Source organism: Catharus ustulatus, chromosome 3, assembly GCF_009819885.2.
Source record: "Catharus ustulatus isolate bCatUst1 chromosome 3, bCatUst1.pri.v2, whole genome shotgun sequence".
Taxonomy (NCBI): Eukaryota; Metazoa; Chordata; class Aves; order Passeriformes; family Turdidae; genus Catharus; species Catharus ustulatus.
This window is the reverse complement of record NC_046223.1, coordinates 94,421,300-94,448,166: the sequence shown is the minus strand read 5'-3', so window position 1 is coordinate 94,448,166 and position 26,867 is coordinate 94,421,300. Positions and strand designations below refer to the sequence as shown.

Genomic DNA, 26,867 nt, shown 5'->3' with positions numbered 1-26,867 from the left:
GGACACAGTGGGCAGGGCACAGGTTTGGAGGCCCCGAGGCAGCAGCGATGCTCTGACAGGGGAGGCTGGAGCTGCAGCCCCTGTGCAAGGGAGACCAAGCACTCCTTGTGCCAGGGGCTCTGGCTCAGTGTGGCTGAATGCTGGGATCTCTGTGGGGGATCCCGAAACCACACGGCTGTGCCTGGAGCTCCTCATGGCAAGGAGCCAGTACCCATAGCCCAAGTGCCTGGCGTGAGATTCTGACAGCACTTGGCTGCTGCACGTGTTGTCTGAACGCTCCAGTGAGGTGGGAGGGAAGCAGCTTGTGCAACAACTCTCTTTAATACATGTTTTGCTGCTGAAAAAATGGGTTTATTTCCTTTCTTGATGACAAAAACTAGTTCCAGCTACATGGCATTTCTTATGAAGGAACTGTTGGCTTCAGCAAGAGCTACAGTGCCTTTTGCCCTTAAAGATCATGAAGCTCCAACACTCATGCCCTGGGCAGGAACACATTTCGCTACATAAATGTGCATGTTTATTGAAGTTCAACACTCTTGCTAGCCTAAGTAGTAGAGCTTAAGTGATTAGAATAAACAACTCTAGTAGAATGTGTATAAACCTTGGTTTAATATGAAGTGATGTAAGTCAATATGGATTCCTACATTCCAAGTAGCACCTGACACCATCCTGATTCGTCCTTCCTCAATAAGTTTTAAACTGTTGACAAGCATATGAGAAAAGTGCTTTTAGCTGCTACATTCTGATAAAGGAAACATTGGTGAAGCTGCAGTACAAGAGTTTATGTGTCCAGTGACAAAACAGAGGTGCACAAGGACCTCTGGTCCGAGCCTATTCCAAGTTAAGCTCACAGAAAAGCTGAATCCAACCTAACCAGAACCTGCAGGCTCTTTCTAGCAACTCCCAGAAAAAAATACATGACCTATTGTTTGGGATAATCTCTCCCAATTTTCCAACAATTCTTGGAAATTCAAAAAAAACAGAATCAGACAGATCTTAGGCATAGAAATAGCAGCAAGAAATCAATGAACAGCCAGGTTTAGAGTATCAATACTAAAACTTTATTTCAGGTATTCTCTTGAGTTATTTAAGGCATCCTGTGTTTTATAATATACATCCTAATCACTGAGCTATTTCCTTTGCAAGTAGGCTCATGTAGTATTACCTGGAAGAGTCTGCAGGAGGCTAAAACCAGTCCTGTAGCTAAGGAAAGAGAGATCAAAAAATCTTTTTCTTACTCTTTCCATTAATTTGACTTTGCCACTATCAGCAAACACAATGAAATATAGCATGTGTGGCTTTAGGGTGCAGCTCAGGACCTGAATATTTTTATTGCTTCGGCTATATCTTCCGGTCGTGTTGGAGGTTTCCTCTGGCTGCCAGGCTGCAGGAATTTCTTTATGGTGGGGATATTGCTTATTCTTGCTTTGAAGCTCTACAAAACCAAAACCAAAACAACACCGGGCTTAAGAATCATTGCAACTATCAGACATTTCAATGTCATCCATGCCAGGCACATTACAACTTGATTCTGCACAACAAACAATATGCTTCCCCCTCTTACGCTTTTGGGGTTGCAGTGACAGAATGCAGCAATGAGTATGTGAGGCAAGCTAAAAGTTCTTAGGATATCTGATTATTTTGCATGTCACTTCTGACCCTCCCACTCTCCTGTATTTCTCAGCCAGTTTAAATCAGCTCTCCTTTCCCATTCATTATCTATTCAAAATGCCCATTCATTTACCTGCAAGAGAGGAAATTTAGCCAGTATATCAGGTTTGTACTCCTCTGCCATTAAAATGACTTCAAGTAACTGAACATCTGCCTTGCTCAGCTGGTTGCCAACAAGAAAGTCTTTTCCATGGTCTTTCAAAACCTAAAAACAGAGAACCAGAAAGAGATGATGTCTTTACTCTGTTACTAGGTATATCATCAAAGCAGGGTCACATATTGCATGGAATTGTCTGTGAAAGAAGGAAATGCAGTTCAATCACCCGTAATACAAACTGCCATCCTAGGCATAATCTATCAGCTCTTTCTCTTCTGGATTTCTGCCTGGCATTGCCTTCCTGAGGTGCCTTCTGCCCCCTCTGAAGTGTCCTGTCTGCACCTTACCACAAGAACCACTAAAACTAGAGCACTTAAATTCCAGTGGTATTTTTTCTTCTGTTTTCTCCCATAAAACTTGTGTGCTTTCTGGATGGAGGTTCAAGGTAACAGTATCAATTGAGCTACAATCTCTTTGCCACATACCTTCTCAAAGACAGGGAAGTATCTGTTTTCAGCCTTGTCCATCATATTAGCAAAATGTTGTTCTTTTTGGTCTGCTGGTTGGAGAACATGCATGATGAGTAGCTCATTCAGATCGAACAATCCTTCCACGTACATATCGATTCTGAAAGGATTAGACCCACTTGGTCAGGTCAAACACAGTAGGTCTGAACAGCACAAGAACTCCTGGCATAACCTCACTGAGATGCTGGGAAATCCCTGACTCTTCCATCCCCCACCCACATACTCTGACAAAAATCCCCTGGGAATGCAGATGCACTGGGGAGAGTTTGGGGGGGGAGCTTGGGTTAAAAACAAATGCAATATTCCCAGGCAAAACCTAAAGACTGTACCCCTTTCAGTTCTCACTAGGACCGACACTTCTCTGGACTATGGGTTTTTCCATGTGACGAAAATATTGTCTAGTGTGCCATCCAAAAATTGTGCTAAAAATTCAAACAGATAGGATAAGTTTTTCAGCAGGTCCGTACAAATACCTAGCAAATATCTTGACATGTGTTCCCAGTGCTTATTAATTTGAAGCATTCAAAAATACCTCAGGTCAAAACATGTGCCCTAGGAGTCCTGTCCTTTAATTACCTTAATTCTAATTCTATACTAATTCCTGGTTCTTAGAGAGGGAAGATTTTTTTGTTTCCTTAAAAGTCACTGCCCTGAGTGTGATGAGGAGAAAATGATGCTGCTGACTACTGCAGGAGAAAATGAAAAGCAGCCCCAGAAGACAATCTGACCCCCTGACTGCTTTCTTCTGATGACTGCATTGACATCTGATTGATGCTTCATGGGCTCCTTGCCCTATCTCTGGCTATCACTGCTGTAGACATTGCCTGCAGTCACAGTCATCTCATGCTCACAAAGCACTGCTCTCCTCTACTGAATCTAGCTGTGAGCTGGGATTTCCTTGTGTGACACTCAGCTACAGTGTGAGCTGGGGGATAACAAGCAGAGGTGCTACTGTTACAGTACAGGGCTCTCTCCTTCAGGTCCTTCCCATAGAGGTTGTACTTCATTGCTATGTAGTTCATGATGGCTCTGGTCTGCACCAGCTTCATCCCATCGATCTCTACCATTGGCACTTGCTGGAAGAGCAGGGATCCGTCTAGGGGAAAGGGAATAACACAAGGAGACCTTCAGTCCCTGAATGAGGACCACGGACATTAGGCAAAGTAACCACATGTATTATTCTTATGTGGAATCTGAATCATTTGGGCTGGATAAAAAATCCTAACGACATTAAATCCAACTGCAAACTCAACAGTGCCTAATTTCACCACTAAACCATGTCCCCAATTTCTCATCTACACACGGTGACTCAACCACTTCCCTGGGCAGCATGTTCCAGTGTGTGACAGCCATTTTGGTGGCAACTTTCCTCATTCTTAGAAGAAGGTGTGGAAAATGCTCACCATTCAGCTACCTTTTCTTAGTTACATGTTAATAACTTAATACCATAGCAATGAACTTATGGACATTTCAGATTTAGAAGACAGCCAAATGAAGAACTTTTAGCTGTCACACACTGAAAAACGCATGCGCAGCGTGGCTCAAAGACAGGAGGTTTTCATGGAGATTAATACAGATGAGAAGGACTGAAGGATGAGGTCAAGACAGTTTCTATCATGCTTTGATAAATATATCTGGACTTTCTAAGTACTGGCCAACACACAATGTGAATAACAATTAATATGTAAATTGTGTGAATATAAAAGCATAAAATGTCTTAGTAACTAGTTTATTTACTTTATAAATGGTATCTCATCTGTACAGGCAGGAAGAAGGAAAAATGTGTGCAGGAGATTCCTGCAAGGCCTGAATATCACTTGGAGTGAGGCTAGAGCCATGCAACTCATTTGCTAGACTGCAGAAGCCTTGTCCAAGCATGAAAGAAGTAAAAAATTGCCCCAGAAAGAGAGGTATTAGATCAGAGAAGTGAGTGAGACCTTTTGTTTTATGGAATCATATTTCTTGACTCAGACAACTCATCAGCTATGTCCCACGTTGTAAGGGTGCATTTACCTTTATGCTAGTGTCCCAAAATATTTTTTGAAAGGCAGCCTGTATCACGAGGACCAAGACATTACTTCTAAAAGACAGCAGGACTGGTACCCCTTGCAATGATTTCTTTTAACAGGCCAGGGGAAGAGCACAGACATGTAATTTGGTTTGGAGGAAACAAGATTATACTGTTCAGGAAGATGGAAGCTGAAGCTAGCACGGTGCATATTTACCTTGGGAGGCAGGAACACAGCAGAGGTACAGGTAAACTCAAATCTGCAACTCTCTTTTCATATGGATTATACAACAACAGCTTTGTAGGCAATCTAAAATGCTAATGAATTTCAAGATGATCTGATGACAAAAGCCTCTATTGCCACAGGATGGAAGGAAATGGACACAAGCTGAATCAAAGGAGAGTCAATCATCTGAACTTAAGGAAAGGCTCTTGGACTGTGTGGGCTATCCAGAGAAGCTGTAAATTCTCCATCTTTGGAGCTACTCAAAACCCAGCTGGACATTCTCCTGGGTAACTGGCTGGAGCTTGAAGAGGGGACATGGAGCAGACAATCATGAGAAGTCCCTTCTGACCTAAGACTTCAGTGATTCAGTGAAGATTGAAGTAACTGACTGGAAAATATCACCTAACCCAATGCAGTGTGCACCTCTGAGACCTCATGTACAATCAGCTAAGAGAATTTCCTTTTAAGACATGGAGCCTTAAGAATTCTTAGGTGCTCTCAGGCAAGTAATTCTAATTCTAAATACTACTGCTGCTATTCTTATTTAAAAGTGAAGGAAACTTACCATTCTGTAACTTTGTCAGATCCTCCTTTTTTCCTATGAAAGATTCTTCAAACTAAAGGAAATAAAAAAGAAATTTCCTGTCATTCCATGTTTTACCCTCTTCCTCATTTAGGTAAAGAAGGCCTAAAGAGATATGTTTTGGAGAATTTTTTTTTTTTTATAATAACTATTAGTCACATTGGCCATCGCTGTAACAGAAACCCATGGCTCTTGAAACACACAGATTCCCATTCTGCATCTCCGGTTTAGAATCATAATATGTCACAGGTGAAAAAAACAGAAATCCTCTGTGTTTACAATATACAGTACCTTCAAGGGTTAACTACATTGTGGCAGCAATAATAACCTCTTGCTATTTTGCACATTGGAATTGAACTGAAGGTACTCAGAATTGCAGGTGCTTGACCTCTGTGATCAGAAGATAAGAAGCCAGGTTCTGCTGCTGGGGTTTTAAATCCCTTTCACTAGCTCCAGGGGAGAAGCATTTGTGCTGCTACCAGGGGGCTTTGCACATGATGTGTGGTAGTGGGGCAGGAACTTGCTCCTGCTTAGGGTGAGTTAGCAGCCACTGTTGGCTTGCTCAGCAATGCACTAACTGCAGAGTTTGAAACTGCTGCTCAGTCACACTATACGTAAGGAACAGGAAGAGCACATATTTGTCACATGATCTCAGTATAAAAGTCCAGATGCAAACCTCAACCCCAGCTGCTGCCAGCAGCCACCGAATTGGTTCCATTCGACCTCGTCCATTGAAGTAGTGCAGCTTGGGTTTTCCAGACATGGTTCCACGTGCCTGATTCCTTAGTATCTGCAATGAAAAAATAAGTTTTGCACTTTTGAGTCTCTATACTGGCTCTCCAAGCACTCTTGTCTGAAACAATCACTTATGCTTCAAGACTTTCATCACATTAATAGAGGAGGGAAAAGTTAGATTATATTGACAGACTGCCTTGTATCATTATGCCTTCAAGTGTTTTTTACACATGCAGGACTGTTCAGCAGAACTCTGTACTCAGAGCAATTGGCCCAGCCAGAGAACCATTAGCATCCTAGTGCTCTGTTCTGACCAAAGAGTTGAGGATGATTTCTGTGTGTTTTGGCATTATCTCAGAATACAGATTAATGGTTAATCAGATACATGCTATAACCTCAGCAATTGCTGTGCAATCTCCAGCAGCCATTATGCTCCATTATAACAGTCCAGGAAGGATTTTTTCCTCCAGTCAACCTCTTCTACAACCTCCCCAATTCTGTCATTTCTTTAGACAAGCCTTCAAAGACATGGCAATTAATTTTGCCTCTGGTAACATCAGAGTTGCCTTTACCACAGGCACAGCCACAGAGCAATGCATGCTTGGTCCAGTTCCAACTCTGCTGGAATTTCAAGCATCAACAGTTTCTAGGCAGACTGTCACCCACCCGACTCAGGACCACGCGGGCACATCAGCACCAAACACACACTCACAGTGCCCAGCCTATACCAGCCTCACAGCTACTGACACCCTGCCAGCAACAAAGCTGGAGCATTAACAGCAGCCAAAGGAAAACACCCAAACCCTCACCACATTCCCCTTGTAAATAACCTATCAGCTTCTCTACAGCAGGAAGGAGGTGGTGAGAGGAACTCTTCCCGCTTCTGAGATCTACATTTCTTTTTTTTAAAATCTGTAGACCTCAAAAACAGCTGGTTAAGAATTTAACATTTGCTACACATAACCATGTGAAGAAAGAAAATACATACACACATTTAATCTATACACCCCATTCACTGACTGAATTTCATGTACAAGAGTTCCCTGCATTTTTAGGGAGAAAAAAAGAAAGTGCCCCACCTTGAGCTCAGCGCAGCTCACTCTTAAACTCTCAGCACTTCTGCCTTGAGATTATATAATGCTGTAGCCACACCTATAGGGATTTGCAAACACATGTCTGCCAATAGGAAACGTCTGTGTCTTAATCAAACAAAACCAATTAGCTCTGTTTAGTTACTTCTCACCTACAGTAAATAAATTCCTGAATAATGCTGATTATGTACAAATGTAAGATAAATGGGAGGTCATGATCACTGGAAACATCTGTGCCAGCACAAAATGGTAATATGCCTCCTATTTTCATTGCTTGGTACCATGCTTGTTAAAAGTAATTATGATTGAAATGCTCACTCAGTTTAAAAAATACTTCTACACCAATCAAAAGTTTATTCAAATATTTGATGGGGGTTTTTTTACTTTTTACACATTGCCACTTTATACAAGTCTCATCAACTAATTCAGCTTGAGTCTTTCACAAGCTTTTATGCCTTAGTTAGTGTATATTCCTGCAGGGCAATTCTGCTGAATTTCCTCTCTGACATTGGGGTTGGTTTTGACTTTTTTTCCTGTGAAGAATGTTTCCCTGAATGTGTCTCAGTGAAAATACACACCAAAGACAGCTGTGAGAGACAGTGAATGAAGTGTGGTGTCAGAAGCCAAGTTGTACTCCACACTCCTGACTGTTTTCTTTGGTCAACTGTATTGATTTCAAAAAGTCAGTACAGAATGAACTGCCCTGCACCATCCTGCCTATCTGATGTGTGTGGTTAATATTGATGTAGCCATTACCTGCAGTCAATGCCAATGTATACATGCAAAATTTTGCTGAATTGCCATGAACATAAGTGTGAGCTGGGATATTCCTCTTATGTTACACAGGGAGCTTGTATCAATTGCTGAGTGCCACATTAAAAAAGAGATTGTTACAGTAAGGTGTGATTTTCTCCTTCAGAGCCTTCCTGTACACTTGCTGCAAGTGCTGTCTGAACGCTTCAGTGAGGTGGGAATTAAGCTGCTTGCGCAACAACTCTCTTTAATATATAACTCTCTTTGCTGCTTAAAGACATGGATTTATTTCCTTTCTTGATGACAAAAACCAGTTCCAGCTACATGGCATTTCTCATGAAGGAACTGTTGGCTTCAGCTAGAGCTACAGTGCCCTGAGTTTGCCCAGCTGAAAACTGCCAGTGCTCTAGTTTAAGCAGGATTTAGGGCACTGGCTCTTTCATTTACAAACTTGGCTTATTTGATGTTTAACTAATATCACAGAATCATAGAATGGTTTGGCTTAGAAGGGACCTTCAAGATGATCAAGCTCCAACCCGCCTGCCCTCAGCAGGAACACATTTCACTACATAAATGTGCGTGTTTATCAAAGTTCAACACTCTTGATAGCCTCAGTAATGGAGTTTAAGTGATTGGAATAAACAACTCCAGTTCAATTTGTATAAACCTTGGTTTAATATGGAGTGATGTAAGTCAATATGGATTCCTACATTTCAAGTAGCACCTGACACCATCCTGATTCCTCCTTCTTCAGTAAGTTTTAAACTGGTGAGAAGCATTTGTGTCTCAGAGTCTCAAAGTGCTTTTAGCTGCTACAACAGACCTTCTAATAAAGGAAACCTTGGTGACGCTGCAGTACAAGAGTTTATATGTCCAGTGACTTAACAGAGGTGCAGTAGGATCTCTGGTCCAAGCACAGTCCAAGTTAAGCTCAGTGGGAAGGTGAATGCAAACCTTTCATCCTGACCTAATGTGCTGGTTATGCATTGAAGGCATCCTTGGAGAAAGGTACACTCAGATGTTTTTCTCCATGAGAACTTCCTCTGTGAATTGATGGGACCAACTGCAGGCTGCTTTGGTTTATTACAGCCTGAGAAACAAATTAGAGATGTTAGTTCAATCCGTGAATCACATTTTGAAGCAAGTAAACCGCGGAAAAAGCTCTCTTTCATTTCCAGCCTGTCACAGGGTAACGTGGGCCCGGCACTCCCAAGGAGCCCGGGCCAGGCAGGGGTGAGCTCGGGAAGCCGCCGGGCCCCGTTCTCAACCGGGGCCCCGGTGGCCAAGGGGAAGAGAGGCCCATTGCTAAGGTCCTAGCCCTCGATCCCAGCGTGGTCGCGGCTTGGCCGGGGCCCTGCCGCCGGCTCGGAGCAGCCGTGGGTGGCCGCCCTCACGGCCGGAGGGGAGGCAGCTGGGCGCCCTTTTGGGAGAGCCCCTCCGCGCACTTGGTGTGCTGGACGTGGAAGTTTTCTTCCATCCCCCAGGGGGCCTGCGAGGCCTGAGATCCTGGCACGGCTCCGGCAGGGCCTGGCCCAGCCCCCTGCATCTTCTTGCTGAATTTTTAACCCTTCCAGTGCTCAGATAAGACTTGCAGACTTCCCATCCTCCCTTTAGTAAGAGGAAAAAGAACAGAAAGAACACACCAAAGTCAGTAAAGTAGGAGCCGAGTTCCCAGATTGAAGGAGACTGAGGAGATGCTGTGGAAAAAGACATGGAGGGGGCGGGTTGAAGTGTTTCGGGAAAAAAAAGATCCTTTGCCCCGAGAGAAAGGGAGGAACCTCTGTTTCTGAGAATGAAGTATGAACAGAAGAAAGAGAGATGAAGAGAACTTTTGCTTTTGAACAGCTTATCCTTAAAAGTAATACCCCATGAGTTTGACGTGGCCCACACAGCTCTGGGAAGGCTGTGAAGATGGGAGGAGTTTCATGATTGCAGATTCCAGGGCGGCTGCTATTCGCGAAAAGTCAGAAGAGAACTGATTATTTCTGTCTTGGAAAAATCACTATAGCCGAACAAGAGGGAGCTCCTCTCCCTGAACTGAGTAAGATGATTTAAGAGGACTGACTGAAGTGGCTCTGTATGTTGTTACTAAGAAGGTGTGGGATGGGGGAGAAGGGAGCGGTCTGAAGATCTTCTTCTGAATTTATTATTGTTATTTTTCTTCGTGTGTTAATGTAGTTTTTCTGGATACCCTTTTAAGCTTTTAAGCCTCCCTTGTTTTTACACCTAATTCTATCTCACAACAGAAAATGAATATATTAAAATTGGCAAACCTTAACTATAATGTATATGGTGCGTTAGCCGGGAAGTGCAAACTAAACCAAGACACCTAACCAGAACCTGCAGGCTCTCTCAGAAAAAAATACGTGACATACTGTTTGGGATAATCTCTCCTAATTTTCTGCCATTCCCAAGAATTGTTGGAAAAACAGAACCAGACAGATCTTAGGCATAGAAGTAGCAGCAAGAAATCAATGAACAGACAGGTTTTGAGTATCAACAGTAAAACTTTATTTCAGGTCTTCTCTTTAGTTATTTAAGGCATCCTGTGTTGTCCAAACCTATATCTTAATCACTGCACTATTTCCTTTGCAGGTAGGCTCATGTAGCTTCACCTGGAAATGTCTGCTTTAGGCTAAAACGAGTCCTGTAGCTAAAGAGAGAACATAAACCTTTTTTCCACTCTTTCCATTCATTTGATATTGCCACTCCTTTCATTAATTTCACTCTGCTACTGTCTGCAAATACAGTGAAACAAAGTTCCTGTGGCTTTAGGGTGCAGCTCAGGAGTAGAAAATTTTCATCACTTGGTCCACAACCTTCTCATCTGATGGTGGTTTCCTCTGGCTGCCAGGCTGCAGGAATTTCTTTATGGTGGGGATATTGCCTAGTTTTGCTTTGAAGCTCTAAAAAACAAAACCAAAACAACAATGGGCTTAAGAATCATGGCAACTGACAGACATTTCAATGTCATCCATGCCTGAAAGGCACAGTAATTACAACTTGGTGCTGCAGAAGAAACAATATGCTTCCCCCTCTTATGCTTTGGGGTTGTAGTGACAGAATGTGGCAAGCTAGAAGAATATCTGATTCTTAGGATATCTGATTATTTTGCATGTCACTTCTGACCCTCCCACTCTCCTGTATTTCTCAGCCAGTTTAAATCAGTGCTCCTTTCCCATTCATTATCCATTCAAACTGCCCATTCATTTACCTGCAAGAGAGGAAATTTGGCAAATATATCAGGCTTGAACTCTTCCGCCATTATAAGGATTTCAAGTAACTGAACATCTGCCCTGCTCAGCTGATTGCCAACAAGAAAGTCTTTTCCATGGTCTTTCAAAACCTAAAAACACAGAGAGCCAGAAAGAGATGATGTCTTTACTCTCTGTTAGTCGATATCTTCAAAGCAGTCAAATACTGCAAGGAATTGTCTTTGAAAGAAGGAAACGCAGTTCAATCACCCGTAATACAAACAATGACCTGATGGCACTGCCATCCTAGGCATAATCTATCAGCTCTTTCTCTTCTGGATTTCTGCCTGGCATTGCCTTCCTGAAGTGCCTTCTGCCCCCTCTGAAGTGTCCTGTCTCCACCTTCCCCCTAGCACCACCAAAACCAGAGCATTTATATTCCAGTGGTACTTTTTCTTCTGTTTTCTCCCATAAAACTTTTGTGCTTTCAGGTTCAATATACAGCATCAGCTAAACTACAATCTCTTTGCCACATACCTTCTCAAAGACCGGTAAGTATCTGTTTTCAGCCTTGTCCATCATATTAGCAAAATGTTGATCTTTTTTGTCTGCTGGTAGGATTTCATGTGTCATGAGTAAATCATTCAGATCAAACAATCCTTCCACGTACATATCGATTCTGAAAGGATTAGACCCACTTGGTCAGGTCAAACACAGTAGGTCTGAGCAGCACAAGACCCCCTAGCATAACATCACTGAGATGCTGGGAAATCCCTGCCTCTTCCATCCCACACACAAATACTCTGACAAAAATCCCCTGGGAATGCAGATGCACTGGGGAGAGTTTGTGGGGGGAGCTTGGGTTAAAAACAAATGCAATATTCCCAGGCAAAACCTAAAGACTGTACTCCTTTCAGTTCTCACTAGGACCGACACTTCTCTGGACTATGGGTTTTTCCACGTGACTAAAATATTGTCTAGTGTGCCATCCAAAAATTGTGCTAAAAATCCAAACAGACAGGATAAGTTTTACAGCAGGTCCATATAAATATCTAGCAAATATCTTGACATGTGTTCCCAGTGCTTATTAATTTGAAGCATTAAAAATGCCTCAGGTCAAAACATGTGCCCTAGGAGTCCTGTCCTTTAATTACCATAATTCTAATACTACACTAATTCCTAGTTCTTAGAGAGAGAAGATTTTTTTGTTTCCTTAGAAGTCATTGCCCTGAATGGGATGAGGAGAAAATGATGCTGCTGACTACTGCAGGAGAAAATGAAAAGCAGCCTCAGGAAGACAATCTGACCCCCTGACCGCTTTCTTCTGATGACTGCATTGACCTCTGATGCTTCATGGGCTCCTTGCCCTATCTCACCTAGCTGGCTATCACTGCTGTAGACATTGCCTGCAGTCACAGTCATCTCATGCTCACAAAGCACTGCTCTCCTCTACTGAATCTAGCTGTGAGCTGGGATTTCCTTGTGTGACACTCAGCTACAGTGTGAGCTGGGGGATAACAAGCAGAGGTGCTACTGTTACAGTACAGGGCTCTCTCCTTCAGGTCCTTCCCATAGAGGTTGTACTTCGTTGATATGTAATTGGCAATGGCCCTGGTCTGCACCAGCTTCATCCCGTCAATCTCTACCATTGGCACTTGTTGGAAGAGCAGGGATCCGTCTAGGGGAAAGGGAATAACACAAGGAGAGCTTCAGTCCCTGAATGAGAACCACGGACATGTGTTAGGCAAAGTAACCACATGTATTATTTTTATTAAGAATCTGAATCATTTAGGCTGATTTCTTTTGACAGGCCAGGGGAATAGCACAAACATGTAATTTGGTTTGGAGGAAACAGGATTATACTGTTCAGGAAGATGGAAGCTGAAGCTAGCACGGTGCATAGTTGCCTTGGGAGGCAGGAACACAGCAGAGGTACATGTAAACTCAAATCTGGAACTCTCTTTTCATATGGATTGTACAACAACAGCTTTGTAGGCAACCTAAAATGCTAATGAATTTCAAGATGATCTGATGACAAAAGCCTCTATTACTACAGGATGGAAGGAAATGGACACAAGCTGAATCAAAGGAGAGTCAATCATCTGAACTTAAGGAAAGGCTCTTGGACTGTGTGGGCTATCCAGAGAAGCTGTAAATTCTCCATCCTTGGAGCTACTCAAGATCCAGCTGGACATTCTCCTGGGTAATTGGCTGGAGCTTGAAGAGGGGACATGGAGCAGACAATCATGAGAAGTCCCTTCTGACCTAAGACTTCAGTGATTCAGTGAAGATTGAAGCAAGTGAGTGGAAAATACCACCTAACCCAATGCAGTGTGCACCTCTGAGGTCTCATGTACAATCCTAAGAGAATTTCCTTTTAAGACATGGAGCCTTAAGAATTCTTAGGTGCTCTCAGGCAAGTACAGTAATTTCACGACTATAAGGCGCACCCTTTTGATTAAAATTTTTGTCCGAACCCGGAAGTGTGCCTTATAGTCCAGTGCACCTTGTATGGACAAAGTTCGGAATTTGCCAACCCGGAAGTGTGAGCCCTGAGCCGAGCCGCGAAGCGGGGCGGCGCCATGGGAGTGCCGAGCCGCGAGGTGGGGCTGGACTGGGAAGCCCCTGGCCAGCAGGAGCCACACGGGGTGTGCGGGACTGGACTGCCCCCGGCCAGCAGGAGCCACGCGGGGTGGACGGGACCGGGCGGCCACGGGCAGCCCCCACCAACAGGAGCCGCGCGTGGTGGGTGGGACTGGGCAGCCCCCGGCCAGCAGGAGCCGCGTGGGGAGGGAGGGAGCAGGCAGGCCGAGCCACCCTGAGCCGCAGGCAGTCCTGAGCTGGCTCGAGCCGTGGGCAGCCCCGAGCCACCGGAAGCCGTGGCGCCCTGAGCTCCGCATCGCCAGCTGGGGGCGGGCGGGAGTGCCAGGGCCCGCACACGGGGAAGGCACTTGGGGCTGCGTTTAAAGGCTACACTAATCTGTGAAAAATGTTTGCAAATTGAGCATCTGCCAGTAAACTCCACTATCGTCGGATTCCGTTACTAGTTCGTTACTTTGTTGCACACGGCACTGATCTTCACTGCAAAAATAAAGTGCGCCTTATACTGCAGTGCGCCTTATATAATGTACGAAGTTGTGAAATTTACCGACTCCTGGAGGTGCACCTTATAATCCGGTGCAACTTATGGTTGTGAAATTACTGTAATTCTAATACTAATACTAATTACTATTGCTGCTGTTATTATTTAAAAGCAAAGGAATCTCAACTTACCATTCTGTAACTTTGTCAGATCCTCCTTTTTTTCCAGGAAGGATTCTTCAAACTGCCGGAAGGAGTGAAGAAAAGCTATTTTTAGCCTCTTCCTCATTTAGGTAAAGAAGGCCTAAAGAGATGTGTTTTGGAGAATTTTTTTTTTATTAATAACATTTAGGCACATTGGCCATCGCTGTAACAGAAACCCATGGCTCTGGAAACACACAGATTCCCATAGTGCATCTATGGTTTAGTACCAGAATATGAAAGAGGTGAAAAAAGAGAAACCCTCTGAATTCTACAATATACAGTACCTTCAAGGGTTAACTACATTGTGGCAGCAATAATAAATACTTGCTATTTTGCACATTGGAATTGGACTGAAGGTACTCAGAATTGCAGGTGCTTGACCTCTGTGATCAGAAGATAAGAAGCCAGGTTCTGCTGCTGGGGTTTTAAATCCCTTTCACTAGCTCCAGGGGAGAAGCATTTGTGCTGCTACCAGGGGGCTTTGCACGTGATGTGTGGTAGTGGGGCAGGAACTTGCTCCTGCTTAGGGTGACTTAGCAGCCACTGTTGGCTTGCTCAGCAATGCACTAACTGCAGAGTTTGAAACTGCTGCTCAGTCACACTATACGTAAGGAACAGGAAGAGCACATATTTGTCACATGATCTCAGTATATAAAAGTCCAGATGCAAACCTCAACCCCAGCTGCTGCCAGCAGCCACCGAATTGTCTCCATTCGACCTCGTCCATTGAAGTAGTGCAGCTTGGGTTTTCCAGACATGGTTCCACGTGCCTGATTCCTTAGTATCTGCAATGAAAAAATAAGTTTTGCACTTTTGAGTCTCTATACTGGCTCTCCAAGGACTCTTGTCTGAAACAATCACTTATGCTTCAAGACTTTCATCATATTAATAGAGGAGGAAAAAGTTACATTATATTGACAGACTGCCTTGTATCATTCTGCCTTCAAATGTTTTTTACACATGCAGGACTGTTCAGCAGAACTCTGTACTCAGAGCAATTGGCCCAGCCAGAGAACCATTAGCATCCTAGTGCTCTGTTCTGACCAAAGAGTTGAGGATGATTTCTGTGTGTTTTGGCATTATCTCAGAATACAGATTAATGGTTAATCAGATACATGCTATAACCTCAGCAATTGCTGTGCAATCTCCAGCAGCCATTATGCTCCAATATAACAGTCCAGGAAGGAATTCTTTCCCCCAGTCAACCTCTTCTACAACCTCCCCACTTCTTTCATTTCTTTAGACAAGCCTTCAAAGACATGGCAATTAATTTTGCCTCTGGTAACATCAAAGTTGCCTTTACCTCAGGCACAGCCACAGGGCAATGCTTGCTTGGTCCAGTTCCAACTCTGCTGGAATTTCAAGTATCAACAGTTTCTAGGCAGACTGTCACCCACCCGACTCAGAACCACGCAGGCACATCAGGACCAAAGACACACACACTCACAGTGCCCAGCCTATACCAGCCTCACAGCTACTGACACCCTGCCAGCAACAAAGCTGGAGCATTAACAGCAGCCAAAGGAAAACACCCAAACCAGCACCACATTCCCCTTGTAAATAACCTGTCGGCTTCTCTACAGCAGGAAGGAGGTGGTGAGAGGAGCTCTCCACCTTCTGAGATCTACATTTCTTTTTCTTTAAATCTGTAGACCTGAAAAACAGCTGGTTAAGAATTTAACATTTGCTACACATAATCATGTGAAGAAAGAAAATACATACACACATTTAATCTATACACCCCGTTCACTGACTGAGTTTCATGTACAAGAGTTCCCTGCATTTTTAGGGAGAATAAAAGAAAGTGCCCCACCTTGAGCTCAGCGCAGCTCACTCGTAAACTCTCAGCACTTCTGCCTTGAGATTATATAACGCTGTAGCCCCTCCTACACCGAATCTTCCAAGCAGTTCTCTGCAAACCGGAAAGCTTGCTCTTAAAGCAAACAAAACCAATTAGCTCTGTTTAGTTACTTCTCACCTACAGTAAATAAATTCCTGAATAATGCTGATTATGTACAAATGTCTGATAAATGGGAGGTCATGATCACTGGAAACATCTGTGCCAGCACAAAATGGTAATATGCCTCCTATTTTCATTGCTTGGTACCATGCTTGATAAAAATAATTATGATTGAAAAGCTCACTCAGTTTAAAAAATACTTCTACACCAATCAAAAGTTTATTCAAATATTTGATGGGGGTTTTTTTACTTTTTACACATTGCCACTTTATACGAGTCTCATCAACTAATTCAGCTTGAGTCTCTCACAAGCTTTTATGCCTTAGTTAGTGTATATTCCTGCAGGGCAATTCTGCTGAATTTCATCTCTGACATTGGGGTTGGTTTTGACTTTTTTTTCTGTGAAGAATGTTTCCCTGAATGTGTCTCAGTGAAAATACACACCAAAGACAGCTGTGAGAGACAGTGAATGAAGTGTGGTGTCAGAAGCCAAGTTGTACTCCACACTCCTGACTGTTTTCTTTGGTCAACTGTATTGATTTCAAAAAGTCAGTACAGAATGAACTGCCCTGCACCATCCTGCCTATCTGATGTGTGTCGTTAATATTGATGTAGGCATTACCTGCAGTCAATGCCAATGCATACATGCAAAATTTTGCTGAATTGCCATGAACATAACTGTGAGCTGGGATATTCCTCCTATGTTACACAGGGAGCTTGTATCAATTGCAGTGTGCCACATTAAAAAAGAGATTGTTACAGTAAGGTGTGGTTTTCTCCTTCAGAGCCTTCCTGTACACTTGCTGCAAGTGCTGTCTGAACGCTTCAGTGAGGTGGGAATTAAGCTGCTTGCGCAACAACTCTCTTTAATATATAACTCTCTTTGCTGCTTAAAAACATGGATTTATTTCCTTTCTTGATGACAAAAACCGGTTCCAACTGCATGGCATTTCTCATGAAGGAACTGTTGGCTTCAGCTAGAGCTACAGTGTCCTGAGTTTGCCCAGCTGAAAATTGCCAGTGCTCTAGTTTAAGCAGGATTTAGGGCACTGGCTCTTTCATTTACAAACTTGGCTTATTTGATGTTTAACTAATATCACAGAATCATAGAATGGTTTGGCTTAGAAGGGACCTTCAAGATGATCAAGCTCCAACTCGCCTGCCCTCAGCAGGAACACATTTCACTACATAAATGTGCATGTTTATCAAAGTTCAACACTCTTGATAGCCTCAGTAGTGGAGTTTCAGTGATTAGAATAAACAACTGCAGTTCAGTTTGTATAAACCTTGGTTTAATATGGAGTGATGTAAGTCAATATGGATTCCTACATTTCAAGTAGCACCTGACACCATCCTGATTCCTCCTTCTTCAGTAAGTTTTAAACTGGTGAGAAGCATTTGTTTCTCAGAGTCTCAAAGTGCTTTTAGCTGCTACAATAAACCTTCTAATAAAGGAAACAGTGATGAAGCTGCACTACAAGCATTTACGCGTCTAGTGATAAAACAGAAGTGCACAAGGACCTCTGGTCCAAGCACAGTCCAAGTTAAGCTCAGAGGAAAGCTGAATCCAAACCTTTCATCCTGACCTAACCAGATCCTGCAGGCTCTTTCTAGCATCTCCCAGAAAAAAACACATGACATATTGTTTGGGATAATCTCTCCTAATTTTCCAACAATTCTTGGAAATGCCAGAAAAACAGAACCAAACAGAACTCAGGCATAGAAATAGCAGCAAGAAATCAATGAACAGCTGGGTTTTAATATCAATACTAAAACTTTATTTCAGGTATTCTATTTAGTTATTTAAGGCATCCTGTGTTTTATAATATACATCCTAATCACTGAGCTATTTCCTTTGCAAGTAGGCTCATGTAGTATTACCTGGAAGAGTCTGCAGGAGGCTAAAACCAGTCCTGTAGCTAAGGAAAGAGAGATCAAAAAATCGTTTTTTTACTCTTTCCATTAATTTGACTTTGCCACTATCAGCAAACACAATGAAATATAGCATGTGTGGCTTTAGGGTGCAGCTCAGGGGTCAAAAATTTTCATCACGTCGGGTACTTCTTCCGGTCGTGTTGGAGGTTTTCTCTGGCTGCCAGGCTGCAGGAATTTCTTTATGGTGGGGATATTGCTTATTCTTGCTTTGAAGCTCTAAAAAACAAAACCAAAACCAAAACAACACCGGGCTTAAGAATCATTGCAACTATCAGACATTTCAATGTCATCCATGCCAGGCACATTACAACTTGATTCTGCAGAAGAAACAATATGCTTCCCCCTCTTACGCTTTTGGGGTTGCAGTGACAGAATGTGGCAATGAGTATGTGAGGCAAGCTAAAAGTTCTTAGGATATCTGATTATTTTGCCTGTCACTTCTGACCTCCCACTCTCCCATATTTCTCAGCCAGTTTAAATCAGTTCTCCTTTCCCATTCATCATCCATTCAAACTGCCCATTCATTTACCTGCAAGAGAGGAAATTTAGCAAGAATATCAGGTTTGTCCTCCTCTACCATTAAAATGACTTCAAGTAACTGAACATCTGCCTTGCTCAGCTGGTTGCCAACAAGAAAGTCTTTTCCATGGTCTTTCAAAACCTAAAAACAGAGAACCAGAAAGAGATTATGTCTTTACTCTCTCTTACTTGATGTGGCATCTTCAAAGCAGGGTCACATATTGCATGGAATTGTCCGTGAAAGAAAGAAATGCAGTTCAGTCACCTGTAGTACAAACAATGACCTCATGGCACGGCCCTTCTAGGCATAATCTATCAGCCCTTTCTCTTTTGAATTTCTCTCTGGCAGCTCATTTGTGATCTTCTTGCCTTGACTGCAGTAGCTGCATTGAAAGCTAAGCTCTATGAGATACAAAATCAACTGTAATGCTATTACATAGCGTGTATGCTAGAGGGGCATCTGTACTTCAGGAGAAAACTTGATGTCAATGCTGATGCTGTAGTGCTCTGTCTGAAACAACACACAGATTGAAACATGGACATTTGGGGACTTCAGGGTTTGATGGCGTTTCCGAGCCCCACACCGCCTCCCAGAATGAAACGCCTTCCACCCCTCTGAAGTGTCCTGTCTCCACCTTACTCCCAGCACCACCAAAGCTAGAGCATTTATATTACAGTAGTAGTTTTTCTTCTCTTTTCTGCCATAAAATTTGTGTGCTTTCTGGATGGAGGTTCAAGGTAACAGTATCAATTGAGCTACAACCTCTTTGCCACATACCTTCTCAAAGACAGGGAAGTATCTGTTTTCAGCCTTGTCCATCATATTAGCAAAATTTTGATCTTGTTGGTCTGCTGGTAGGTATACATGCATCATGAGTAGCTCATTCAGATCAAACAATCCTTCCACGTACATATCGATTCTGAAAGGATTAGATCCACTTGGTCAGGTATGCAGACCTGACCCACAGTAGGTCTGCACAGCACAAGAACTCCTGGCACAACATCACTGAGATGCTGGGAAATCCCTGCCTCTTCCATCCCACGCACACACACTCTGGCAAAGATCCCCAGGGAATGCATTTGCACTGCAGAAAGGCAGTGGGGAGCTTGGGTGAAAGTCAAATGCAAAATTCCTAGACAAAACCTAAAGACTGTACCCCTTTCACTTCTCACTAGGACCGACACTTCTCTGGACTATGGGTTTTTCCACGTGATTAAAATATTGTCTAGTGTGCCATCCAAAAGTTGTGCTAAAAATCCAATCAGACAGGATAAGTTTTACAGCAGATCCGTACAAATATCTAGCAAATATCTTGACATGTGTTCCCAGTGCTTATGTAATTTCACGATTATAAGCCGTACCATTTTGACTAAAATTTTGGTCCGAACCTGGAAGTGCAGCTTATAATCAGGTGCAGCCTGATTCATATGGATGAAGTTCAAAATTTTGCCAACCTGGAAGTGTGAGCCCACACCAGCCCCGAGCCGAGCCGGAGCCCGCCCGCCCCCGGTGGCAGGGCAGCAGGGGCGCTCCCGGGCCCCTCAGGGCCCCTCCGAGCGGCTCCACCGGGCTCCCAGCTCCTGACACTGGCAGGCCCAAGCTCCGCGCTCCTGCCCGCTGCTGCGCAGCACCCAGGGCAGGCACCAGCCCAGTCGGCCCCGCTGCCCTCGCCCCCCTGGGCCACGCCCTCCCCTCACCTGGGCGAGAGTGAAGCCAGCAGGGTTAATAAAAGTGAGTGATTTTTCTCTGTATTCTTTTAGGTTTTAAGCTGTGTTTAAAGGCTATCCCGATCCATGAAAAATGTTTGCAAATTGAGCACCTGCCAGTAAACCCCACGATTGCACGATCGATACCAATTCATTACTTTGTTGCATGCGGGTCCTTGCTGCGAACGAACGGGTGGTTTATAATCCAGTGCTGCTTATATATGGACAAAGAACGAAAAGTTGCCGACACCCAGAAGTGCGGCTTATAATCAGGTGCATCTTATAATCGTGAAATTACAGTAATTTGAAGCATTCAAAAATACCTCAGGTCAAAACACGTGCCCTAGGAGTCCTGTCCATTAATTACCAGTTATTAATTCTAATTATATACTAATTCCTGGTTCTTAAAGGGGGAAGATTTTTTTGTTTCCTTAGAAGTCATTGCCCTGAATGGGATGAGGAGAAAATGATGCTGCTGACTACTGCAGGAGAAAATGAAAAGCAGCCTCAGGAAGACAATCTGACCCCCTGACCGCTTTCTTCTGATGACTGCATTGACCTCTGATTGATGCTTCATGGGCTCCTTGCCCTATCTCACTTAGCTGGCTATCACTGCTGTAGACATTGCCTGCAGTCACAGTCATCTCATGCTCACAAAGCACTGCTCTCCTCTACTGAATCTAGCTGTGAGCTGGGATTTCCTTGTGTGACACTCAGCTACAGTGTGAGCTGGGGGATAACAAGCAGAGGTGGTACTGTTACAGTACAGGGCTCTCTCCTTCAGGTCCTTCCCATAGAGGTTGTACTTCGTTGCTATGTAGTTCAAGATGGCTCTGGTCTGCACCAGCTTCATCCCATCGATCTCTACCATTGGCACTTGCTGGAAGAGCAGGGATCCGTCTAGGGGAAAGGGAATAACACAAGGAGACCTTCAGTCCCTGAATGAGAACTACGAACATGTGTTAGGCAAAATAACCACATGTATTATTTTTATTAAGAATCTGAATCATTTAGGCTGATTTCTTTTGACAGGCCAGGGGAAGAGCACAAACATTTTTACAGTAATTTCATGGTTATAAGCCGCACCACTCTGACTAAAGTTTTGGTCTGAACACAGAAGTGCGGCTTGTATTCCGGAGCGGTCAACATATGAAAAGAAGTTGAGAAATTTGCCAACCGGAAATGCAAGCACGCAGCAGCCCCGAGCCGAGTCGAGCCCGCCCTGCCCTGAGCAGGGCCAGGGCCGCACCCAGCGGCCGCGGGGGAGTGGGGTTGGTGGCGGCAGGGGAGCCGGGCCAGGGCCGCTCCCCGGCGGGGGAGGGAGGAGCCGTGCTGGGCCGGGTCAGGTCCCCTGTGGCCACGGGAGAGTGGGGCTGGGGACGGCGGCGGCAGGGGAGCCGGGTCAGGGCCTCTCCGTGGCAGGGGAGGGGAGAGCCAAACCAGGCAGGGGCAGCTCTGTGGTGGGAGAGGGGGGGAACCGAGCCGGGCCAGGGCAGCTGCCTGGCTGCGGCGGGAGAACCAGGTCGAGCCCACAGGGCCCCGAGCCGAGCCAGTAAGCCCCGCGTTCCCGCGATTTTGTTACTGATTGGCAATTCTGTGAAAGTTGCACGCGGATCCTCACTGCGAACGAAATTGTGGCTTATAATACGGTGCGCCTTGTAATTATGAATTTACTGTAATTTGGTTTGGAGGAAACAGGATTATCCTGTTCAGGAAGATGGAAACTGAAGCTAGCATGGTGCGCAGTTGCCTTGGGAGGCAGGCACACAGCAGAGGTACAGGTAATCTCAAATCTGGAACTCTCTTTTCATATGGATTATACAACAAGAGATTTGTAGGCAACCTAAAATGCTAATGAATTTCAAGATGATCTGATGACAAAAGCCTCTATTGCCACAGGATGGAAGGCAATGGACACAAGCTGAATCCAAGGAGAGTCAATCATCTGAACTTAAGGAAAGGCTCTTGGACTGTGTGGGCTATCCAGAGAAGCTGTAAATTCTCCATCTTTGGAGCTACTCAAAACCCAGCTGGACATTCTCCTGGGTAACTGGCTGGAGCAGGCCTTGCTTGAAATGGGGACATAGAGCAGACAATCATGAGAAGTCCCTTCTGACCTAAGACTTCAGTGATTCAGTGAAGATTGAAGCAACTGACTGGAAAATACCACCTAACCCAATGCAGTGTGCACCTCTGAGATCTCATGTACAATCAGCTAAGAGAATTTCCTTTTAAGACATGGAGCCCTAAGAATTCTTAGGTGCTCTCAGGCAAGTAATTCTAATTCTAAATACTACTGCTTCTATTCTTATTTAAAAGTGAAGTAAACTTACCTTTCCGTAACTTTGTCAGATCCTCCTTTTTTTCCAGGTAGGATTCTTCAAACTGCAGGGAATAGAAATTTACTGTCATTCCATGTTTTACCCTCTTCCTCATTTAGGTAAAGAAGGTCTAAAGATATGTGTTCTGGGGATTTTTATTTTTTAAAACATGTATCATGTTTGAAAGCTTTTGGGAACATTAGCCATCGCTGTAACAGAAACCCATGGCTCTGGAAACACACAGATTCCCATACTGCATCTCTGGTTCAGTACCAGAAGATGAAAGAGGTAAAAAAAAATCCCTTTGCGTTTTAAAATGAACAGTACCTTCAAAGTTGAACTACGTGTAGCTGCAGTAATAACCTCTTGCTATTTTGCACATTGGAATTGAACTGAAGGTACTCAGAATTGCAGGTGCTTGACCTCTGTGATCAGAAGATAAGAAGCCAGGTTCTGCTGCTGGGGTTTTAAATCCCTTTCACTAGCTCCAGGGGAGAAGCATTTGTGGTGCTACCAGGGGGCTTTGCACATGATGTGTGGTAGTGGGGCAGGAACTTGCTCCTGCTTAGGGTGAGTTAGCAGCCACTGTTGGCTTGCTCAGCAATGTGTGACAGGCAGCAACCTCTTTTATGGTCAGAGATCACTCACCCGCACATTAAAGGGTGGTCTGAGAGTTCTTGTTTTGCAGCCAGGGCGCAGCAGGGCACGAAAGAAGACTCAAAAGCTGATGTTCTGAGGTTTCCAAGATTGTTTATTCTTTCTTATCTAAGGAATTTTCTTTCTTCCTTACAGCAGTCCACTCTGCAACTCATCCAAGGCTGTTCTCCTGCCCTCCGGGGCAGGACTAATGTTTTATACCCTAATTTACGTCTACTTTATTTACAATTAATCACCAATACTTTATACCAACCTTACACCGTGCAGTTTTCCCTTCACCAATCTCGAGTTGGCATCCTGACACAGAAGATGGATGCCGTGAAGAAGAAGAAAAAATTTCTTATACGCCACAAATCCTCCATCTTGTTTTCAAACCCCCTAATATAAACAATCTTCAAAACCTTACTTTTCTACCTTTTAATACACCAATTAACACTCTACTTATTTCTATGACTCTGTAATTCTGTATATAAAGATGGTAATTTCTCCCAGGGAATTAGATCAAACTCACAGGGATTTTGTGCACCTTGCCAAGGCTTCTGAGCCCCCTGTACAGACTCCAGGGAAGCCAAGGGAATATCCTGGGTTCCCACAGCAATGCACTAAATGCAGAGTTTGAAACTGCTGCTCAGTCACACTATACATAAGAAACAGGAAAAGCACATATTTGTCACATGATCTCAGTATATAAAAGTCCAGATGCAAACCTCAACCCCAGCTGCTGCCAGCAGCCACCGAATTGGTTCCATTCGACCTCGTCCATTGAAGTAGTGCAGCTTGGGTTTTCCAGACATGGTTCCACGTGCCTGATTCCTTAGTATCTGCAATGAAAAAATAAGTTTTGCACTTTTGAGTCTCTATACTGGCTCTCCAAGCACTCTTGTTTGAAACAATCATTTATGGTACAAGACTTTAATCAAATTAATAGAGAAGGGAAATGTTACATTATATTGACAGACTGCCTTGTATCATTATGCCTTCAAATGTTTCTTACACATGCAGGATTGTTAGATGGCTCTCTGTATTTAGAGCAGTTGGCCGAGCCAGAGAACCAGTGAATCACAGCCATGAGCGTCCAAAGTGCTCTGTTCTGACCAAAGAGCTGAGGGTGCTTTCTGTGTGTTTTGGCATTATCTCAGAATACAGATTAATGGTTAATCAGATACATGCTATAACCTCAGCAATTGCTGTGCAATCTCCAGCAGCCATTATGCTCCATTATAACAGGCCAGGAAGGAATTCTTTCTCCCAGTCAACTCTTCTACAATCTCCCCGCTTTTGTCATTTCTTTAGACAAGCCTTCAAAGACATGGCAATTAATTTTGCCTCTGGTAACATCAGAGTTGCCTTTACCACAGGCACAGCCACAGAGCAATGCATGCTTGGTCCAGTTCCAACTCTGCTGGAATTTCAAGCAACAGTTTCTAGGCAGGAACTTAAAACACCAACAGTTTCTAGGCAGACTGTCACCCACCCCACTCAGAACCACGCGGGCACATCAGCACCAAACACACACTCACTCACAGTGCCCAGCCTATACCAGCCTCACAGCTACTGACACCCTGCCAGCAACAAAGCTGGAGCATTAACAGCAGCCAAAGGAAAACACCCAAACCCCCACCACATTCCCCTTATAAATAACCTGTCGGCTTCTCTACAGCAGGAAGGAGGTGGTGAGAGGAGCTCTCCACCTTCTGAGATCTACATTTCTTTTTCTTTAAATCTGTAGACCTGAAAAACAGCTGGTTAAGAATTTAACATTTGCGACACATAACCATGTGAAGAAAGAAAATACATACACACATTTAATCTATACACCCCATTCACTGAGTTTCATGTACAAGAGTTCCCTGCATTTTTAGGGAGAGATAGAGATAAAACCCCCACCTTGTGCGCAGCGCAGCTCACTCTAAGCTCTCAGCACTTCTGCCTTGAGATTACATAACGCTGTAGCCCCTCCTACACCGAATCTTCCAAGCAGTTCTCTGCAAACCGGAAAGCTTGCTCTTAAAGCAAACAAAACCAATTAGCTCTGTTTAGTTACTTCTCACCTACAGTAAATAAATTCCTGAATAATGCTGATTATGTACAAATGTCTGTTAAATGAAGGGTCACGATCACTGGAAATATCTGTGCCAGCACAAAATGGTAATATGCCTCCTATTTTCACTGCTTGGTACCATGCTAGTTAAAAATAATTATAATTAGATTGAAAAGCTCACTCAGTTTAAAAAATACTTCTACACCAATCAAAAGTTTATTCAAATATTTGATGGGGGTTTTCTTACTTTTTACACATTGCCACTTTATACGAGTCTCATCAACTAATTCAGCTTGAGTCTCTCACAAGCTTTTATGCCTTAGTTAGTGTATATTCCTGCAGGGCAATTCTGCTGAATTTCATCTCTGACATTGGGGTTGGTTTTGACTTTTTTTTCTGTGAAGAATGTTTCCCTGAATGTGTCTCAGTGAAAATACACACCAAAGACAGCTGTGAGAGACAGTGAATGAAGTGTGGTGTCAGAAGCCAAGTTGTACTCCACACTCCTGACTGTTTTCTTTGGTCAACTGTATTGATTTCAAAGAGTCAGTACAGAATGAACTGCCCTGCACCATCCTGCCTATCTGATGTGTGTCGTTAATATTGATGTAGGCATTACCTGCAGTCAATGCCAATGTATACATGCAAAATTTTGCTGAATTGCCATGAACATAAGTGTGAGCTGGGATATTCCTCTTATGTTACACAGGGAGCTTGTATCAATTGCAGTGTGCCACATTAAAAAAGAGATTGTTACAGTAAGGTGTGGTTTTCTCCTTCAGAGCCTTCCTGTACACTTGCTGCAAGTGCTGTCTGAATGCTTCGGTGAGGTGGGAATTAAGCTGGTTGCGCAACAACTCTCTTTAATATGTAACTCTCCTTGCTGCTTAAAAACATGGATTTATTTCCTTTCTTGATGACAAAAACCGGTTCCAGCTACATGGCATTTCTCATGAAGGAACTGTTGGCTTCAGCTAGAGCTACAGTGCCCTGAGTTTGCCCAGCTGAAAATTGCCAGTGCTCTAGTTTAAGCAGGATTTAGGGCACTGGCTCTTTCATTTACAAACTTGGCTTATTTGATGTTTAACTAATATCACAGAATCATAGAATGGTTTGGCTTAGAAGGGACCTTCAAGATGATCATGTGCATGTTTATCAAAGTTCAACACTCTTGATAGCCTCAGTAGTGGAGTTTCAGTGATTAGAATAAACAACTGCAGTTCAGTTTGTATAAACCTTGGTTTAATATGGAGTGATGTAAGTCAATATGGATTCCTACATTTCAAGTAGCACCTGACACCATCATGGCTCTTGCTATGATGGTGTCAGGTGCTACTGACCTATTATTTCAGTATCACGTGACACCATCCTGATTCCTCCTTCTTCAGTAAGTTTTAAACTGGTGAGAAGCATTTGTTTCTCAGAGTCTCAAAGTGCTTTTAGCTGCTACAATAAACCTTCTAATAAAGGAAACAGTGATGAAGCTGCAGTACAAGCGTTTACGCGTCTAGTGATAAAACAGAAGTGCACAAGGACCTCTGGTCCAAGCACAGTCCA

The 26,867-nt window shown here is 43.7% G+C and overlaps 2 protein-coding genes across 10 annotated transcripts; both read right to left on the bottom strand.

Annotated features, from left to right (window-relative positions):
* Window positions 1-1,234: 1,234 nt before the first annotated feature.
* LOC116994627 (glutathione S-transferase-like) lies at window positions 1,235-16,156 on the bottom strand. Of its 6 annotated transcripts, XM_033056474.1 has the most exons (8): window positions 15,736-15,920; window positions 15,296-15,519; window positions 14,842-14,955; window positions 14,159-14,210; window positions 12,431-12,563; window positions 11,423-11,564; window positions 10,906-11,037; window positions 10,179-10,597 (listed from the first exon to the last, which is right to left on the bottom strand). In XM_033056474.1, exons 2-8 carry the CDS (start codon window positions 15,326-15,328, stop codon window positions 10,475-10,477), a joined length of 729 nt encoding a protein of 242 aa, XP_032912365.1. In that variant the 5' UTR covers window positions 15,329-15,519; window positions 15,736-15,920; the 3' UTR covers window positions 10,179-10,474. The 6 variants fall into 6 exon arrangements, with proteins under 6 accessions (XP_032912367.1, XP_032912366.1, XP_042635080.1 ...); XM_033056476.2 differs by lacking the exons at window positions 10,179-10,597; window positions 10,906-11,037; window positions 11,423-11,564; ... (1 more) ...; window positions 15,296-15,519; window positions 15,736-15,920 and adding exons at window positions 1,235-1,435; window positions 1,745-1,876; window positions 2,254-2,395; window positions 3,259-3,391; window positions 15,984-16,156; XM_033056475.2 differs by lacking the exons at window positions 10,179-10,597; window positions 10,906-11,037; window positions 11,423-11,564; window positions 12,431-12,563; window positions 15,296-15,519 and adding exons at window positions 1,235-1,435; window positions 1,745-1,876; window positions 2,254-2,395; window positions 3,259-3,391 and having other exon boundaries at window positions 15,736-15,890.
* Window positions 1,235-25,263, bottom strand: LOC116994626 (glutathione S-transferase-like). 4 transcript variants are annotated; one of them, XM_033056469.2, is made up of 8 exons: window positions 24,446-24,870; window positions 23,977-24,090; window positions 22,625-22,676; window positions 21,059-21,191; window positions 19,363-19,504; window positions 18,595-18,726; window positions 18,139-18,281; window positions 1,235-1,292 (listed from the first exon to the last, which is right to left on the bottom strand). In XM_033056469.2, the coding sequence occupies exons 1-7, from the start codon at window positions 24,476-24,478 to the stop codon at window positions 18,159-18,161; spliced, it is 729 nt and encodes a 242-aa protein (XP_032912360.1). In that variant the 5' UTR covers window positions 24,479-24,870; the 3' UTR covers window positions 1,235-1,292; window positions 18,139-18,158. The 4 variants fall into 4 exon arrangements, with proteins under 4 accessions (XP_032912360.1, XP_032912362.1, XP_032912361.1 ...); XM_033056471.2 differs by lacking the exons at window positions 1,235-1,292; window positions 24,446-24,870 and adding exons at window positions 24,912-25,000; window positions 25,157-25,175 and having other exon boundaries at window positions 17,886-18,281; XM_033056470.2 differs by lacking the exons at window positions 1,235-1,292; window positions 24,446-24,870 and adding an exon at window positions 25,157-25,263 and having other exon boundaries at window positions 17,886-18,281.
* Window positions 25,264-26,867: the final 1,604 nt, after the last annotated feature.

Excerpts from the sequence above, each read along its gene's own strand:
- LOC116994627 (XM_033056474.1), bottom strand. The coding sequence starts at position 15,328 with ATGGCTGCTGGAGATTGCACAGCAATTGCTGAG. Across the intron at positions 14,956-15,295 it reads ATTGCACAGCAATTGCTGAG|ATACTAAGGAATCAGGCACG; the intron begins GTTATAGCATGT and ends TTTTCATTGCAG. Across the intron at positions 12,564-14,158 it reads TCTGACAAAGTTACAGAATG|ACGGATCCCTGCTCTTCCAA; the intron begins GTAAGTTGAGAT and ends CCTTTCCCCTAG.
- LOC116994626 (XM_033056469.2), bottom strand. The coding sequence starts at position 24,478 with ATGGCTGCTGGAGATTGCACAGCAATTGCTGAG. Across the intron at positions 22,677-23,976 it reads TGGCAGCAGCTGGGGTTGAG|TTTGAAGAATCCTACCTGGA; the intron begins GTTTGCATCTGG and ends TATTCCCTGCAG. Across the intron at positions 18,282-18,594 it reads CTAAATTTCCTCTCTTGCAG|AGCTTCAAAGCAAGAATAAG; the intron begins GTAAATGAATGG and ends TTTGTTTTTTAG.